The sequence below is a fragment of the Hemitrygon akajei genome, chromosome 10 (genome assembly GCF_048418815.1).
Source record: "Hemitrygon akajei chromosome 10, sHemAka1.3, whole genome shotgun sequence".
In the NCBI taxonomy this organism is placed as follows: domain Eukaryota; kingdom Metazoa; phylum Chordata; class Chondrichthyes; order Myliobatiformes; family Dasyatidae; genus Hemitrygon; species Hemitrygon akajei.
In genome coordinates, this window is record NC_133133.1 from 56,003,151 (window position 1) to 56,018,818 (window position 15,668).

General features: G+C 40.0%; 2 protein-coding genes across 3 annotated transcripts in view; one reads left to right on the forward strand and one right to left on the reverse strand.

Annotated features, from left to right (window-relative positions):
• Positions 1–11,224, reverse strand: part of brcc3 (BRCA1/BRCA2-containing complex, subunit 3) — a 25,652-nt gene extending 14,428 nt beyond the window's left edge. Inside the window, exons 1-3 of the mRNA XM_073058330.1 lie at positions 11,006–11,224; positions 1,678–1,798; positions 1,019–1,105 (exon numbers count right to left, since the gene is read on the reverse strand). Of these exons, the coding sequence (XP_072914431.1) occupies positions 1,019–1,105; positions 1,678–1,798; positions 11,006–11,110 (313 nt within the window). The 5' untranslated portion in view covers positions 11,111–11,224. The remainder of the gene's footprint in view (positions 1–1,018; positions 1,106–1,677; positions 1,799–11,005) is intronic.
• On the forward strand, positions 10,815–15,668 carry cmc4 (C-x(9)-C motif containing 4 homolog (S. cerevisiae)). 2 transcript variants are annotated; one of them, XM_073058333.1, is made up of 3 exons: positions 10,815–11,089; positions 14,511–14,575; positions 15,337–15,668. In XM_073058333.1, the coding sequence occupies exons 2-3, from the start codon at positions 14,518–14,520 to the stop codon at positions 15,456–15,458; spliced, it is 180 nt and encodes a 59-aa protein (XP_072914434.1). In that variant the 5' UTR covers positions 10,815–11,089; positions 14,511–14,517; the 3' UTR covers positions 15,459–15,668. The 2 variants fall into 2 exon arrangements, with proteins under 2 accessions (XP_072914434.1, XP_072914433.1); XM_073058332.1 differs by lacking the exon at positions 10,815–11,089 and adding an exon at positions 11,196–11,479.

Genomic DNA, 15,668 nt, shown 5'->3' on the forward strand with positions numbered 1-15,668 from the left:
GGTACATGAAGCTCAAAAAAATAGAGGGTTATGGGTAACCCTAGGTAATTTTTAAGATAAGGACATGCTCGGCACAGTTTTGTGGGCCGAAGGGCCTGTATTGTGCTGTAGGTTTTCTATGTTTCTCTATCTAGGAAATCAACAAAAATGCTCCAAAGGGGCTCAGTGAAAAGTGAAGAGAGAACACTAACAGTTTCTGCTGTATTAAATTGGTAGCCAACAGGAAGTTTAGAATCATTCTGTAGACTAAACATAGGGTGCTTTATTTCAATTTCTCTCTGCATCTTCATCTTTATTGTCAATCTCACTGTCATGACCAATGTGATTCTGATCTGTTACACTATTATAACAATGCCTTGATGAACAGTATCTCATCTTCCATCTAGGCAAATTTTTAGACTCAATAACAAATGTTACAACTTTAAAAAACTTGCTTTCTATCGGTATTAGAACTGGCTAATCTACCTATGATATTGGATCAGTTTTTACTTCCTATCAGGCATGTCCTACAGCTCTATATTTTGAAACTTTTATATTCCTCTGTTTAAGTTCTCACTCTCTAATAGTGCTCATTTTATAATATGTATTTACCTTTGCTCAAATCCTCTTTCTCTAATTGCCAACATAAACCCATGCACCTGATGAGTTAGCTTATATCTTATTGTCCACAGTGAACCTGGCCTCACTTACCAGAGATATTATTCCCTTTGTTCTTCTTTACCTTGTCCCCACCCTCCCTGCAATTTAAAGATAACTTGTTTACTCCTTTCCGGACTTAACCGGAAAGGTCAACTCTGTTTCTCTTTCCAAAGGTGCTTCCTGACCCATTGAATGTTTCCAGGATATACAATGAAAGATAAATCAGTAAGTTAAAATCCATTCCAGTGAGCTGTCAACATCTACAGAATTGAATGTCAGTGAGGTGCAAAAGACACTGCAAACAAGGAATACTTTAAATTGCTTGCACAAGGCAAATCAAACCATGGTTACTCATTGTGCAATTCAGTCATTCACTTACCTACATGTGAAGGCCATACAGTAATATGTGGATGAGAATGATACCATCCCACCACTCTCATTGGGTGACCAGTCATATCAGCTAATCTGTGCAAAATCTAAGTTAAAGATAATAAAATAATGTCATCTAACTTTATTACAGACATTCTTCCAGAATCCTAGAACACTATTATTTTCCAAGTCTGCAACTCTCCTTACAGCTTTCCTATAGTAACACCTTAATGTACATAAAATGTAAATTTCACTGATTTACATAGAAAATGTAAGAATGGATGTTTTTGAATAAATTTGACATTAATTTCTAGTGTTTTCCAGAAAACTTTAAAAATTGTCTGCATCATATTTTGATTTTATTGTTTAATACGAGTTTATCTGCATCCTAGAAGTTTTATTCAGCAAATAACAAACTTGTTTATACCTAAAATCTCTCCCCTTACTGCCCATCAAATGTGTACTGTATCGCAACTGGGGCTGTCTGATGAGGTTCAAAAGTTCCTCATTCCCTAATATTTAGCCACCTTGTGAAAATACTGGAGAAAAAATCTTACAATATTTGTAGCAGATAATTTGGCACATTCTGGAAATAAATAACAAGAACATGTTGTGAAACAGTGAACTTTTCACAATAGCAATCTCCACCATGCAAAAACTGAAAGGATATCTCGGCTTCAGTAGAGGCTGCAGAAAGTTGCTCTGGAGAAATTTCCACCCGATCTTTGCGCTTATCTGAGCGACGGAGGATGATAACAGAATGTATGTGAACAATCCTGCTTGTGTCAACCTAAGAAAATGTGAAGAAACTCATTAATTATCTTTTATTTACTTCTTAGTCTGTCACAGGTGTCACACTGCACTCCGTTGTGTAAAGTAGACTCACAAATAGCCAGAGAAACAAAAATTAATTTACGAGTTAATAGATAATCTGCCACACAATGATTCTTGTACAAAATAAGAACTTTAGGATCAGGAAGAAAATATTTTCATGGATAGAATGGTTGATGGGCATGACAAAAATAAAGCAGGGATAATCATTTTTAGCTGGAAAGCATTTACTCGTGGGCAATGAAAAGGACCAATACTGGGAAATCAGTTATCATTAATGTCTAGAGAAATGGATTTACTCTACTCATGTTTGCTGATGGTAGGTGAAAAACATAAGCATTGCGGAAGATGTAATGTATCTACAGAGCTAAACAGAGTATGAGAAGAGACAAAAGGTAGCAGATGGAGTATAATGTCAGTTTATTAATTTGGTTAAGAGTAGTAGCAGAATAGAGGAATACAGATGGTTCTAAGTGTACAGGTACATAAAATGCAGAAAGTTAACATGCAAGTAATCAGAAAGGCAAATGGTACGTTGGCCTTCCTTCAAAGGAGATTGAACTGTAAAAGAAAACAAGTTTTGTAGCAATTGCACATGTTTTAGGTAAAACCCTGCAAATGGCCACCACTGGAAGTTGATACATGACCACCCCCAATAACCATTAAGTACAAACATGTGCACACAAGTGTATATGAAATGTGATCAAATTTAAATTCCTGTGGCTTTTGCACTTTCAATCTCCATAAAAAGATGCAATATAAAAGTGCAGTATAAATTTACTGGACTGATTCCTGGGATGAGTGCATTATTGCGCAAGGAGAGATTCCATTAGATAAAGCTATGATCAATGAAGTTCAGAAGAATGAAAGGTGATTCTCTTCATACAACACTCAGTGTTCATTTAACAAGAAGGTTTGATTCCTGTAAACCAACTATTTCATTTTCTTACTATAATGAGATAACCAGAATTGATCACAATATTCCAGACAAGGTAGGAAGAGGGTTTTATAAACGTTCACCATGACTTCCTTGCTTTTATATTGTATGGCCTCTATTAATAAAGCCCAGAATTGAGTATGCCCTGGAATTTGCAATTATTTGTACATACATAACTCCAAGTTTTTCTGCTCCTGCAACCCACATCCTTACCACCCAGGCCATGCTCTTTTCTCGCTGCTGCCATCAGGTAGAAGGTACAAGAGCCTCAAAACTCGTACCACAAGGTTCAAGAACAGTTACTAGCCCTCAACCATCAGGCTCTTGAACAAAAGGAGACAGCTACACTCCTTTAAGGACTCTGTTATATTGTCAATTCATGCTTGCTATTTATTGCTATTTGTAATTGCTCAGTTTGCAGTTTACAGTTCCTGATGTTTACAGTTATTGTTCTATAGATTTGCTAAGTACACCCATAGTAAAGGAATCTCAGGGTTGTAATGTGGTGACATGCAAGTACTCTGATAATACATCTTACTTTGAACCATTTTAGATAACTCTATATCACAGGTCCTCATTCTTCCTCCAAAACTGCATCTCCTTACATTAAACTTCATCTGCCCCATGTCTGCCCATTCTCCTAATCTGCAGCTATCCCAATTCAATCTATTACAATCCACTCACACGATTCACATGCTACAAAGTTTTGTGTCTGCCACAAATTTAGAAACAGTTAGTTGCATTCCATGTCAAGGTCATTAATACAAATTAAATATGATCTTAAAATTAATCCTGGGAGTTGTACTGTGCCCTATCAGTGAGCAGGATTCATTAGAAAAGATGAATAAAAATAAGGCAGGGGCAAGCAGAGCTGCCATTGTGTGAGTGGGCCAGTGTTGAAGTGGCTTTGGATCATCTGACTTAGTAAGTTCCTTCTTCTTAATTCTTCACTCCTCATCTGTTAGGGCACAATTAGCTCAGTGAGAATGATCTCACATCAGGGGCTGTGTTTTGTTTGGTGTATGAGATGTGGGAACTCTGGGAGCCCTCCAGTCTCCAGGATAACTACATCTGCACAAGGTGTACCATCTCAGAGAACGTATTAAGGAACTGAAGCTGCGGCTTGATGACGATTGGCTCATATGGGAGACTGAAGAAGTGATAGAAACTACAGGGAGATAGTCACCCCTAGGTTACAGAAGGTAGGTGACTGTCAGGAGAAGTAAATGAAATGACCAGCCAGTGCAAAGTACCTGTGGCTGTTCACCTCAGTAATAAGTATACCACTTTGGATACTGTTGAGGAGAACAACCTACCAGGGGAGCTGCAACAGCTGGGATACTGGCACTGATTTTAGGGCTGTGGCTCAAAAGAGAGGTGAAAAGGATTGCAGTAGTGGCAGGAGATTCCATAGCTAGAGGTATGGAGATGCGATTCTGTGGACATGATGGAGACATCCAGATGGTATGTTGCCTCTTAGCTGCCAGGGTCAAGGATGTCTCAGATCAGGTCCACTGCATTCTAAAAGGGGAGGGTGCGCAGCCAGAAGTCCTGCTACATATTGGTACCAATGACATATAGTGGTGCTAGGGTCTGTGAACCCTGTACAATTCTATTTCTGCATAACATGACCTAAAATGTGATCAGATCTTTATGCAAGTCCTAAAACTAGATAAAGGGAGCCTGATTAAATAAATAATACAAAAATTATTATACTTGTTCATTTATTTATTGAAGAAAATGATTCAATATTACATATATTTGTTGAAAAATGTGAACCTTTGCTTTCAGTAACTGGTGTGACCCCGTTGTATAGCAGTAACTTCAACCAACCATTTCCAGTAACTATTGATCAATCCTGCACATCAGCCTGAAAGAATTTTAGGCCATTCTTCCTTACAAAACTGCTTCAAATCGGGGATGTTGGTGGGCTTCCTTGCTTGTTTCAGATCCTTCCACACAATTTCTATAGGATTAAAGTCAGGATGCTAACTCAGCCATTCCAACTCACTAATTTTCCTCTTTATTCTGTTGTTGATTTACTCTTGTCTTTTGGATCATTGTCTTGTTAAACCATTATCCAACTTCAGGCGATGGACTGCTACTCTGACATTCTCGTGTAAAGTATCTTGATAAGATTTTGAATTCATTGTTCCCTCAACGACAGCAAGCTCTCCAGACCTTGAGGCAGCCCCAAACCATGATGCTTCCTCCACTATGCTTCACAGCTTGGATGAGGTTTTGGCGTTGGTGTACAGTGCCCTTTTTCCTCCAAACATAGCAACGTGCACTACTGCCAAAAAGTTTTGCCTTATCTGTCCACAGAACATTGTTCCAGAAGCATTGTAGAACATCCAGGTGGTCTTTTGCAAACTTGAGATGTGCAGCAATGTGTTTCTGGAGAGCAGTGGTATCCTTTCATGAACACGCTTCTTGTTCAGTGTCTTTCCTATTGTGGACACATGAACAGAAACTTTAGCAAGTTCTAGAGATTTCTGCAGGTCTCTTGCTGTTACCCTTCAGTTCTTTTTCACCTCCTTCAGCATTGCACATTGTGCTCTTGGTGTGATCTTAGCGGGATGCCCACTCCCAGGGAGAGTAGCAACAGTACTGAATTTCCTCCATTTGTAGACAATTTTCTCACTATGGACTGATGAACACTTAAGTCTTTAGAAATGTTTTTGTAGACTTTTCCAACTTCGTATATCTCTACAATTCTTCTTCCAAGGTCCTCTGAAAATTATATTGATTGAAGCATGGTACACAAACAGATCTTTCTTGACAAGTGCAGACTCTGTCAGTAACCTGACTTTGTGTGTCTTTTTTATAAGACAGGGCACCTCTACAACCCACACCTCTAATCTCATCTCATTGATTGGAACATCTGACTCCAAATAGGATTTTTTTTAGAAAAGACGTTCACATAGTTTTTTCAACAGATACATGTAATATTGGATAATTTTTCTCAATAAATAAATGAACAAGTATAACATTTGTTGTGTAACTTATTTCATTGGGTTCTCTTTATCTAGTTTTAGGACTTACGTGAAGATCTAATCACATTTTAGGTCATATTTATGCAGAAAGAGAAAATTCTACAGTGTTCATAAACTTTCAAGCATCACTGCAGGTAGGAAAGGTGAGGAGGTCCTGAAGAGAGAATTTAGGGAGCTAGGTAGAAAGCTGAAAAGGAGGTCCCCTAGGGTAGTAATCTCTGGATTGCTGACTGTGCCATACACCAGTGAGAGTAAGAATAGGATGATTAGGCAGATGAATGCATGGTGGGGGTAGGGGGTGGGGGGTAGGAGTTCAGATTTCTGGATCATTCAGAGCTCTTCTGGGGAAGGAACAACCTGTACAAAAGAGATGGGTTACACCTGAACCTGAGTGGCACCATTATTTTTGTGGGAAGGTTTGTTAGAGCTGTTCAGGAGGGTTTGGCAGGGGGATGGAAACCGGAGTGATAGACAATAGGTGCAGGAGTAGGCCATTCAGCCCTTCGAGCCAGCACCACCATTCAATGTGATCATGGCTGATCATCCACAACTGTTCCTGCCTTCTCCCCATATCCGTTGACTCTGCTATCTTTAAGAGCTCTATCTAACTCTTTCTTGAAAGCATCCAAAGAATTGACCTCCACTGCCTTCTGAAGCAGAGCATTTCATAGATCCACAACTCTCTGGGTGAAAAAGTTTTTCCTGAACTCTGTTCTAAATGGCCTACCTCTTATTCTTAAACTGTGGCCTCTAGTTCTGAACTCCCCCAACATCGGGAACATGTTTCCTGCCTCTAGCGTGTCCAATCCCTTAATAATCTTATATGTTTCAATCAGATCCCCTCTCATCCTTCTAAATTCCAGTGTATACAAGCCCAGTCACTCCAATCTTTCAATATATTACAGTCCCGCCATCCCGGGAATTAACCTTGTGAACCTACGCTGCACTCCCTCAATAGCAAGAATGTCCTTCCTCAAATTTGGAGACCAAAAGTGCACACAATACTCCAGGTGTGGTCTCACCAGAGCCCTCTAGAATGCCTATGAGTGGCTTTTTAGAGCAGCTTGTGGTTGAGCCTACTAGGGGATCAACTATTCTGGATTGGGTATTGTGCAATGAACCAGAATTGATTAGAGAACGTAAGGCAAAAGAACACTTAGGGACAAGTGATCATAATATGATTGAACTCACCCTGCAATTTGAGAAGTAGAAGCTAAAGTCAGATATATCAGTATTACAGTGGAGTGAAAGGAATTACAGAGACATGAGAGAGGAGCTGGCCAAAACTGATTGGAATGGATGACGGCAGAGCATCAATAGCTGGAGTTTCTAGGAGCAATTGGAAGGCGCAGGATAAATACATACCAAAGAAGAAAAGGTGTTCTAAAAGCAGGATAACACAACCGTGGCTGACAAGAGAAGTCAAAGTCAAAATAAAAGCCAAAAGGGGGTATATAATAGAGCAAAAGTTAGTGGAAAGTTAAGAGGATTAGGAAGCTTTTAAAAAAACAAAATGCAACTAAAAAAGTCATAAAGGAGGAAAAGATGGAATACAAAGATTAGCAAGCTAATAATATTAAAGAAGATACCAAAAGTTTCTTCAGATATATAAAGTGTAAAAGAGGTGAGAGTAGATTTCAGACTGCTGAAAAATTATGCTGGAGAGGTAGTAATTGGGGACAAAGAAATGGCGGACAAACAATAAGTATTTTGTGTCAACTTTCACTGTGGAAGACACTAACAGCATGCTGGAAGTTTGAGAGTGGCAGGAGTATGTGAAACTGCCATTAATAGGGAGAAGGCGCTTGGGAAACTGAAAGATCTAAAGGTAGATAAGTCACCTGGACTAATGCTACACACCAGAATTTTGAAGGAGGTGACTGAAAAGACTGTGGAGGCATTAGTAATGATCTTTCAAGAATCAATGAATTCTGGAGGATTGGGAAATTGTAAATGTCACTCCAAGATAGGAAAGAGGCAAAAGAAAGGAAATTGCAGGAAATTATTATTCTGACCTCAGTGGTTGGGAAGATGCTGGGGTTGATTGTTAAGAATGTGGTTTCGGGGTACTTGGAGGCACATGATAAAATAGGTCGAATTCAACATAGTTTCCTTAAGGAAAAACATTGCCTGACAAATCTGTTGGAATTCTTGAAAGAAATAACAAGCAGAATATACAAAGGAGAATTGGTGAATGTTGTGTACTTGGATTTTCAGAAGGCTGCTTAACAAACTACGAGCTCTGGTATTACAGGAAAGATACTAAGCACGGATGAAGCATTGGCTGATTGGCAGGAGGCAAGAGGCAATGAGTGGGAATAAAGGTAATCTTTTCTGGTTCACTGCTGGTGACTAGTGGTACTCCACAAGGTTCTGTGTTGGGACTGCTTCTTTTTACTTATATGTCAATGATTTGGATGGCAGGATTGAAGACTTTATGGCCACGTTTGCAGAAGATACAAAGATAGGTGGAGTGTAAGGTAACGTTGAGGAAGCAGAGAGGCTACAAAAAGACATAGATTAGGAGAATGGGCAAAGAAATGGCAGATGAAATATAGTGGCTGGAAGTGTATGGTTATGCACTTTGGAAGAAGAAATAAAAGCCTAGATGGAGAGAAAATTCAAAACTCTGAGGTGCAAAGGAACTTGGGAATCTTTGTGCAGGATTCCCTAAAGGTTAATTTGCAGTTTGAGTTGGTGATGAGGAAGGCAAATGCAATGCTAGCATTCATTTTGAGAGGACTAGGATTTAAAAGCAAGGATTTATCTAAGAAAGGATGTGCTGATGTTGGAGAAAGTTCAAAGGTTGACAAAAATGATCCTGGGATTGGAAGGTTTATCATATGAGGAGCATTTGATAACTCTGGGTCTGTACTCACTGGAATTAAGAAGAATGGGGAGGGGCGGAATCTCATTGAAAAATATTGAATGTTGAAAGGCCTTGATGGAGTGGATGTGGAGAAGATGTTTCCTATGGTGGGGAGTCTAAGACCAGATGACACAGCCTCAGAATAGAGTTACATCCATTTAGAATGGCGATTAGGAGGAATTTCTTTAGCCAAAGAGTAGCAAATCTGTGAAAATAATTACCACAAGCTGCTGTGAAGGCCAAGTCATTGGGTATATTTAAGGCAGAGGTTAATAGATTCTTGATTAGTGAAGGGATAGGAGGAAAAGGCAGGAGATTGGGGTTGAGAGGAAAATGGATCAGTCATGATGAACTGGCAGAACTGACTCGATGGGCTAAATGCCTAGCTCAGTCCTATATCTTATGGGCTTGCTCACCATCTCATTTCGAAGCAACTATTCACCACAACCTTCTACTAACTGTTACTTAGCCAATTACCAAATGTCCTTTCTGTGCCATGTGTTTCACCTCTGCTATTAAGTCTATTATATGGTATCTGCAAATCTATGCATACCACATCAATGGCATGACCACAACAACTCTATCCATTATCTCATCAAAAAGTGCCAAGTTTGTTAAAAATATATATATTTGCCTTAAATATTCAGGCTGCTTTATCTTAATCAACCCATTTTTCTCCAGGTGACCCATTAACCCTGTTTCAGATTAACACTTCTCAAAGCTTTCCCACATCAAGATCAAACAACATCTCTGTTGTTACGCTGCTTAGCCCTGCCTTGTTTTTTGAACAGGGGATAATATTTATTGCTCTCTTGCTCTCTCAAACCAACCTCTAATTGAAAGAGCACTGGAAGAATATGGTGAGTGCCCCTGCATGGAAAAATTGATGTTTCTTAAATAATATAACACAAGCAATGATGGTGCAGGTGACAAGGTGCGGTAATGAGACAAGTAAAAAGACAAAAACAAGTCCATATGAGGATTACAGAATTATTATTAAAAATTGTTGCAAATATTGAACCTAAGCTGTAACTCATTGAAAAATTACATCATATATTATTGGAACAGTGCAGTAGCCCAGGATCAGAAGGTCAGGCTAGCATGACAGAGAATTAAAGAGACAGGTTATCAGAAGCTCAAAGTCACACACATGAATTGAATTACATTGTCATCTGTTCTGCAATGGTTTCCACAATGTAAAAATCCATGAGCATTGAATATAGTACAGGACTTTTAAAATGCACAAATAAATTTGTATTTCACAAAAAAACAAAATGTTTATGGTCTCTGGACACTGTTAGAAGATCAAAAGGACAGTTGTCCCAAGAGGAGGAGAAAGGAGATGGTAGTTCACCAGAGATGCAAGAAATGGTAAGAAATGATCTGATGAATGTAGAGACTAGAAGGCAAAAAATAGAAGAATACGATCATCATTTTCTTAGGAAAGAGGGAAGATCAGATGTGTGAGAAATTGGCTGGCTACTCTTCTGAATCCTATACAGTGGAAGAGGAAAGACATATCAGCAGTGCCAGCATGGAAGATTGCTTTGTCAAAACTGATGTGATAGAGACAGTTATTCTAAAGAAAAAGAAAAGGATCCTTAAAGGTACCAAGATGAAATCAATGCAGCTGCAATCACTAACCTGCCCCAAGAAATAGGGATCGAGAGTTGAGAAAAAGGGAAAGAAATTAACTACCGTATGTGAATCTGAGGGAAGAGCAGAAATGTATAAAAAAAGCTTATCAGATTGATTTATAATGAAGATCTAAATCTTCTATTATTCTGGAAGATGATGGAGCAAAATGTGAGTTTTGATGATTAGTGTAATCATTCTCTACTCAAATGCTGGAAATCTTTTGAAAGTCTTTAGCTCATAGTCACCTGCTTCTCACAAGTTCCAAACTGCCACTTTCTACACGATATCAACATAATTGAATAATTAACAACTGTTTGTACAATTTCACTGGGGGGGGGGGTCTAAAATGCATTGGCAACTCTCTCCTTGGTTTTCGCTTTCTAGAAGGCTTGTTTGCTTTCTCGTTAATTGAATGGGACTTTTACCTGACGCCAGCATAGGATAGGGCAAATAATCACCCCCTCTGCTCATCATGAACAGCCCACTGAAGGACCGTCGGTCCAGTGGGAACCGAACAGCGGTTGCTGCCTTGGCGTCGGTACAGTGGCCTGGTTGCGAGGCCACGTACTCTGTCCCTAAGGCGACGGTTTTCATTGCTGTGCCGCGGGATGAGAAGCTGCGAGAAAGAAGCCAGCCCCGTTACTAAGGGGAGGGTTAGGGTTGGTCGGAGGGGCGCGCGGTTGCTAGGGTGACGGTCGCCCGGCCTGGCTGCTAAGGGATTTGTACCTCTCCAATACAGAGGCCCATCACTTCCTCTTTTTCTGTGGACAGAGCGTGATTCAAACATACGAGGAAGGCATCAGAGTCCAGGTGAACCCCACACACCGCCATGTCTGCCCGATAACCGCTGCAAATCGAGTCTAAAATCGATTTATCGAAACCGGATATTCTATCTTCCCGGCAGCAAGGGAAACAGTTGGCGTCGGTTGGAAAACACAGGCTGCGACGCAGTTCCGGGGCATTTTCCAACTGAAGCTGCGACTCTGACACAAACAACAAGTTATAATGTGGAGTTTTTCCATTTCTACGGACGGGCGGGGGTGGGGTTGAGAGAATTTTGTATGTTACGTTGGACGTTTGACAAGATTTTAATTATTCTCATCCGTTCCTTCTGGGACGAGCACGAACCTAGTTTTAGGTGACACCGTATCTCCGGTCCTGTTGTTACGGAAACAGTTGCAGCTGAAATGACAAGTTGAGGTAACTGCGAAGTTGATCTATCACACTTTGAAAAACAAAGGGCAAAAGCCGCTCATGAAAACGCCGCATTCATGTGTGCATCTTGAGACCCCAAGATGTGATTTGCAGTTTAACTCTCCGTCCAATGTCACATTAATAAGTATAGGGAGGGTAGATTGTAGCTCAAAACTGGGCTTTAGTATTTTTCTTGTAGCAATCTTTGTAACACAAAGTGCGAGGGGTGGCTCCATAGGATTTTGTGAATCATTGAAATTTCTACTATTTATAAATGGCTCTTTAAATTTTTTGTTTTTCCCCAAAATTGTCTGCTGCGTAATTCTATGTTTACAATCTGGAACTTCAGTTCTTTTCTCCCTTACCACTGCCAAAGATTTTCAATTTCGTACGGACAACTTAAAAATGCTTTCCATGGTTTGACAGCAAGTCACAATGCATGCGGTGTGGCATTCCCTGCACTGAGACAGATAACAAAGTTTTCCAAAGCTGTACCACGACCTCCATTTTGTTGTATTCTATGCTCCGGTTCATAAAGGCAAGGATCCCACATAATTTGTTCATTTTATCCACTAGATCTATCATTTTGTATATAAAGTGACCTATATTCCTATACACAAAGATCCTTCTGTTTCTGAATATTCTCTGGGGCCCTGACGTTCGTATTGAAGTCAATTCAGGTCCAAAGTCTGACTTTAGCAAAATGCAAAAGTAATTGAAAAGTTCAGATAAATGGACTTAGTGTTTTTTTTTCGGTGAGGGTAACATGGAAATCAATAAAACCAATAGCTTGCTAATCGTTCTCACCATTCTAATGTAAATGTGTAAATTTTACTTGGGCATTGCCAACTTCCAGCAGCAGCGGTGGTAATTAGATTCAACGAAAGCTACACAGCTTCTAAACATCTGTGGGGCAATAAATTGCCCTCACAGTATGTGGAACACTTGTATTTGATGTGCGTCCACCACAACTTAGATCGAGAATGGTAGGATTTTGACTAGTATTTTGGAGGACTGGCAATGTATTGCTTAAGGCTGGAAGAGAACTTATTTATTGTGGAGTTCTCCATACCTGCTCCATCTGGCAAAATGCCTTATCGCCAGACCTCACCAACAGGCACCAAGACCTCGCCTGGCTGGCGGTGAGAGGAGCCCTCTCAATCAGATCCCTCCTGTACGCCCAGAACGTCGTCTCCACATCCTGCTGCCCACGGGAGGACTGCAGTGAGGGGGAGTCGGTGACCCACCTCTTTGCACACTGTGGGCTCGCGGAGAAGGTGTGGAGGAGGATGGAAGGGACAGTGTAGAGGTTCATCCCCAGCAGCTGCGTAACAGAGGACTCTCTGATCTACGGGCTGTTCCCGGGGACAGACACGGAGACCAGCATCCGGTGCTGCTGGCAGATCATCAACTCGGTCAAAGACGCTCTTTGGTCGGCCCGAAACTCGATGGTCTACCAGCACATGGAGATGTCCGTGGGAGAATGCTGCTGACTGGCACATTCTCGGCTGCAGGAGTACGTGCTGAGGGACGCACTGAAACTTCATGCAGCCACCGCAAGGGCCCGATGGGGAAGGACCACAGTCTAGGGTTCTTCTCCTGCAGGAGTTGAGGGTAGGGGGTGGGGTGTATACCCCTCAACAAGGGAATGTTAATATGGAATTACAGAGTGCCACGCGGGTGGCGAAAAGTGTGAAACTGTAAAGACCGTAAAGGAAACATTTGTAAAGGATTGAGAGTCATTGAATGGTTTATTGTATATAATTTTATTTTTGAATAAGGTATATTTTGTTTAAAAAATTTGTGATGTTGGGGGTCTCAGGTTTTGGGAATGTAGCATTGCAGTAACAGTATACCTCTGATTAAGGAAGTGCTGGAGTTTATGTAATGGTAGGGTGAGAAATGTGCCAAGATGTGAGGTTAACAATTTTTTTGATGAATACAATTCACCTGCTGCAGGTGTCCCTTTAATGTCTCATTTTGGGCTATTTATCTCACACTCCTTATTAAGAGGACTTGATAAAGGCTGTCAGCCTGAAACATCAGTTGTTTATTCCCCTCCATTGATGCTGCCTGACTAGCTGAGTTCCTCCAGCATTTGTGTATGTTCCTAAAACAATGAATCTGTATCTTCAGGCTCCTGTACCTCCTACCTGATGGAAGTAACACAAGCAGGTACCACCCCTTAGAGATGTCCTCGATGGCAGGGAGGGTTGTGCCCATGATGGAACTGGCTGAGCCTGCAACTCTCTGCAACTTCTTGCAATCCTGGACATTTGATGGCTTCACACCATGCTGTGATGCAACCAATTAGAATGCTCTCCATCATAAATCTAGAAATTTGCAAGAGATGTTGGTGACAAACCAAATCTCCTCGATCTCCTTTTAGAGTAGAGCCACTGGGATGCCTTCTTTGCGAACAGATCAATGTATTCTTGCTACTTTCAGTGCTTCATCCACGTGTTGTACAACATGGCTAAGTACATATTGGCGGTAGTAAGACTGGCTAAGACAGATTGAATATTTGTTTTGGTTTCCATGCCCACAATTAACTTGATGACATGAGACTTCATACTGTTTGGAATTAATGTTGATGACCACCTCCACATACTATATTACTGTGTCTTTGCCTCTGTCCATTCTTTATGACAGGATATGCCCAACAATTGTAATGGAGATACATGGACACCAGCTGCAAAATATAATTCTATATGATTATATCATACAATTGCTAACTTATAGCTCCCAATTGAATCAGTTGCCCTTAAATTTTGTGACAAGAACTTTGCATGGTCTTCCAAGCTGTAATTGACTTTGTAGTGTCAGGATCTGGTGCCCAGGTGGTCTATCCAGTTTTACCTTCACTGTTTCAGCACTTTATTTTTTGATGTCTTTACATGTGCATAAGGTGTTTAATATTCTTGGATGGCAGATATTTTCCAAGAGGATCAGCCTTTCAGAAGGGTCAAAGGAAATGAGATAATTGTATTAAAAATAGAAAATATTATGAATGACTGCTCTTTTTTTTTCCTCTCAGGTCCATAATGTCTACCAAAGATCCCTGCCAAAAGCAAGCCTGTGAAATACAGAAGTGTCTCCAAGGTGAAATTCAATGTTCCCTTTTCTTTTGAAATGCTTTACTCACATCAGCCTGTCATTCATTTTATTCTCTTTTATCTATCATACATGACTTTATTATGCAGCTTTTTTAATCTCATTAAGATCAATGGTAATGCATTATGCTTTTATTAAACAGCCACACGTGGGTATTGAAAAAAATTTCATCTCTAATACAACTTGTAAATGACAGAAAATAATTTCGGTAATGCAATGTTCCTTGGTCAGATGTGGCTTACCTTCCAGCATTGGTTAAAAACTTCTGTAGCATTATTCATGACCTTACAGAAATGTTTGCCAGAACAACTTATTAGTGAAGTGGAGAGTTCAACACACCCATATTCTGAATAGGATTTTAGGTTACATTTAAAAAGTAAAAACTGGATCTTCTAGGCCTAACTGTATCCTCACTAATTTCAACAATCACTTTTTTCAGATTCAATCCTTTTCTAGACACAATTCAATGTATTAAAAAAGAACAAACTGTCACATAGTATTTATAAGAAAGCTGATTACTTGAGACTGCCAGAGCCATCATGACAAAAAGGTAATCTTAGGGCTGCAGTTTCAGCATCATCCATTCACTTTTGCGGGGATTACACTCGTAATCAATAGTAACTTAATAAAACATGATTTGCCAATAACTTTCTTTTCCTCAGTTGGCATCCATGGGGATCTCCTGCAAGGAAAAGAAACTGGATGAACATGTAGGATCACAGAAATTTTATTTTATGCTTCTTTTACAGCTCATCATTATCAAGAAAGCAAATGCCAACGTGTGATCCAAGATATGCGTGAGTGCTGTAAGATACATGCAAAGACATCAGTTTGCTGTTCAGGTTTTTTAAACGAAGAAAAGAAAAGCTGAAATCTAATCATTGCCTGCAAGTGCTACATTCCGATCTCATCTTTTCAGATAGTCAGTACAGCAGGAAAAAAGTCACAATAACTTGATCATCCAGGAATGGCAAGAGAGTGCAGAGATATCCTGAAATTTACTCCAAGACAAATATCAATTACTAACTTCTTGCCACCTTGTATGTTTATTTAATTATGTATTAAAATTTTACGTCAGCCA

Coding starts and splice junctions, on each gene's coding strand:
- cmc4 (XM_073058333.1), top strand. CDS start 14,518: ATGTCTACCAAAGATCCCTGCCAAAAGCAAGCCTGTGAAATACAGAAG. Junction 14,576..15,336: donor AATACAGAAGTGTCTCCAAG/GTGAAATTCAAT, acceptor CTTCTTTTACAG/CTCATCATTATCAAGAAAGC.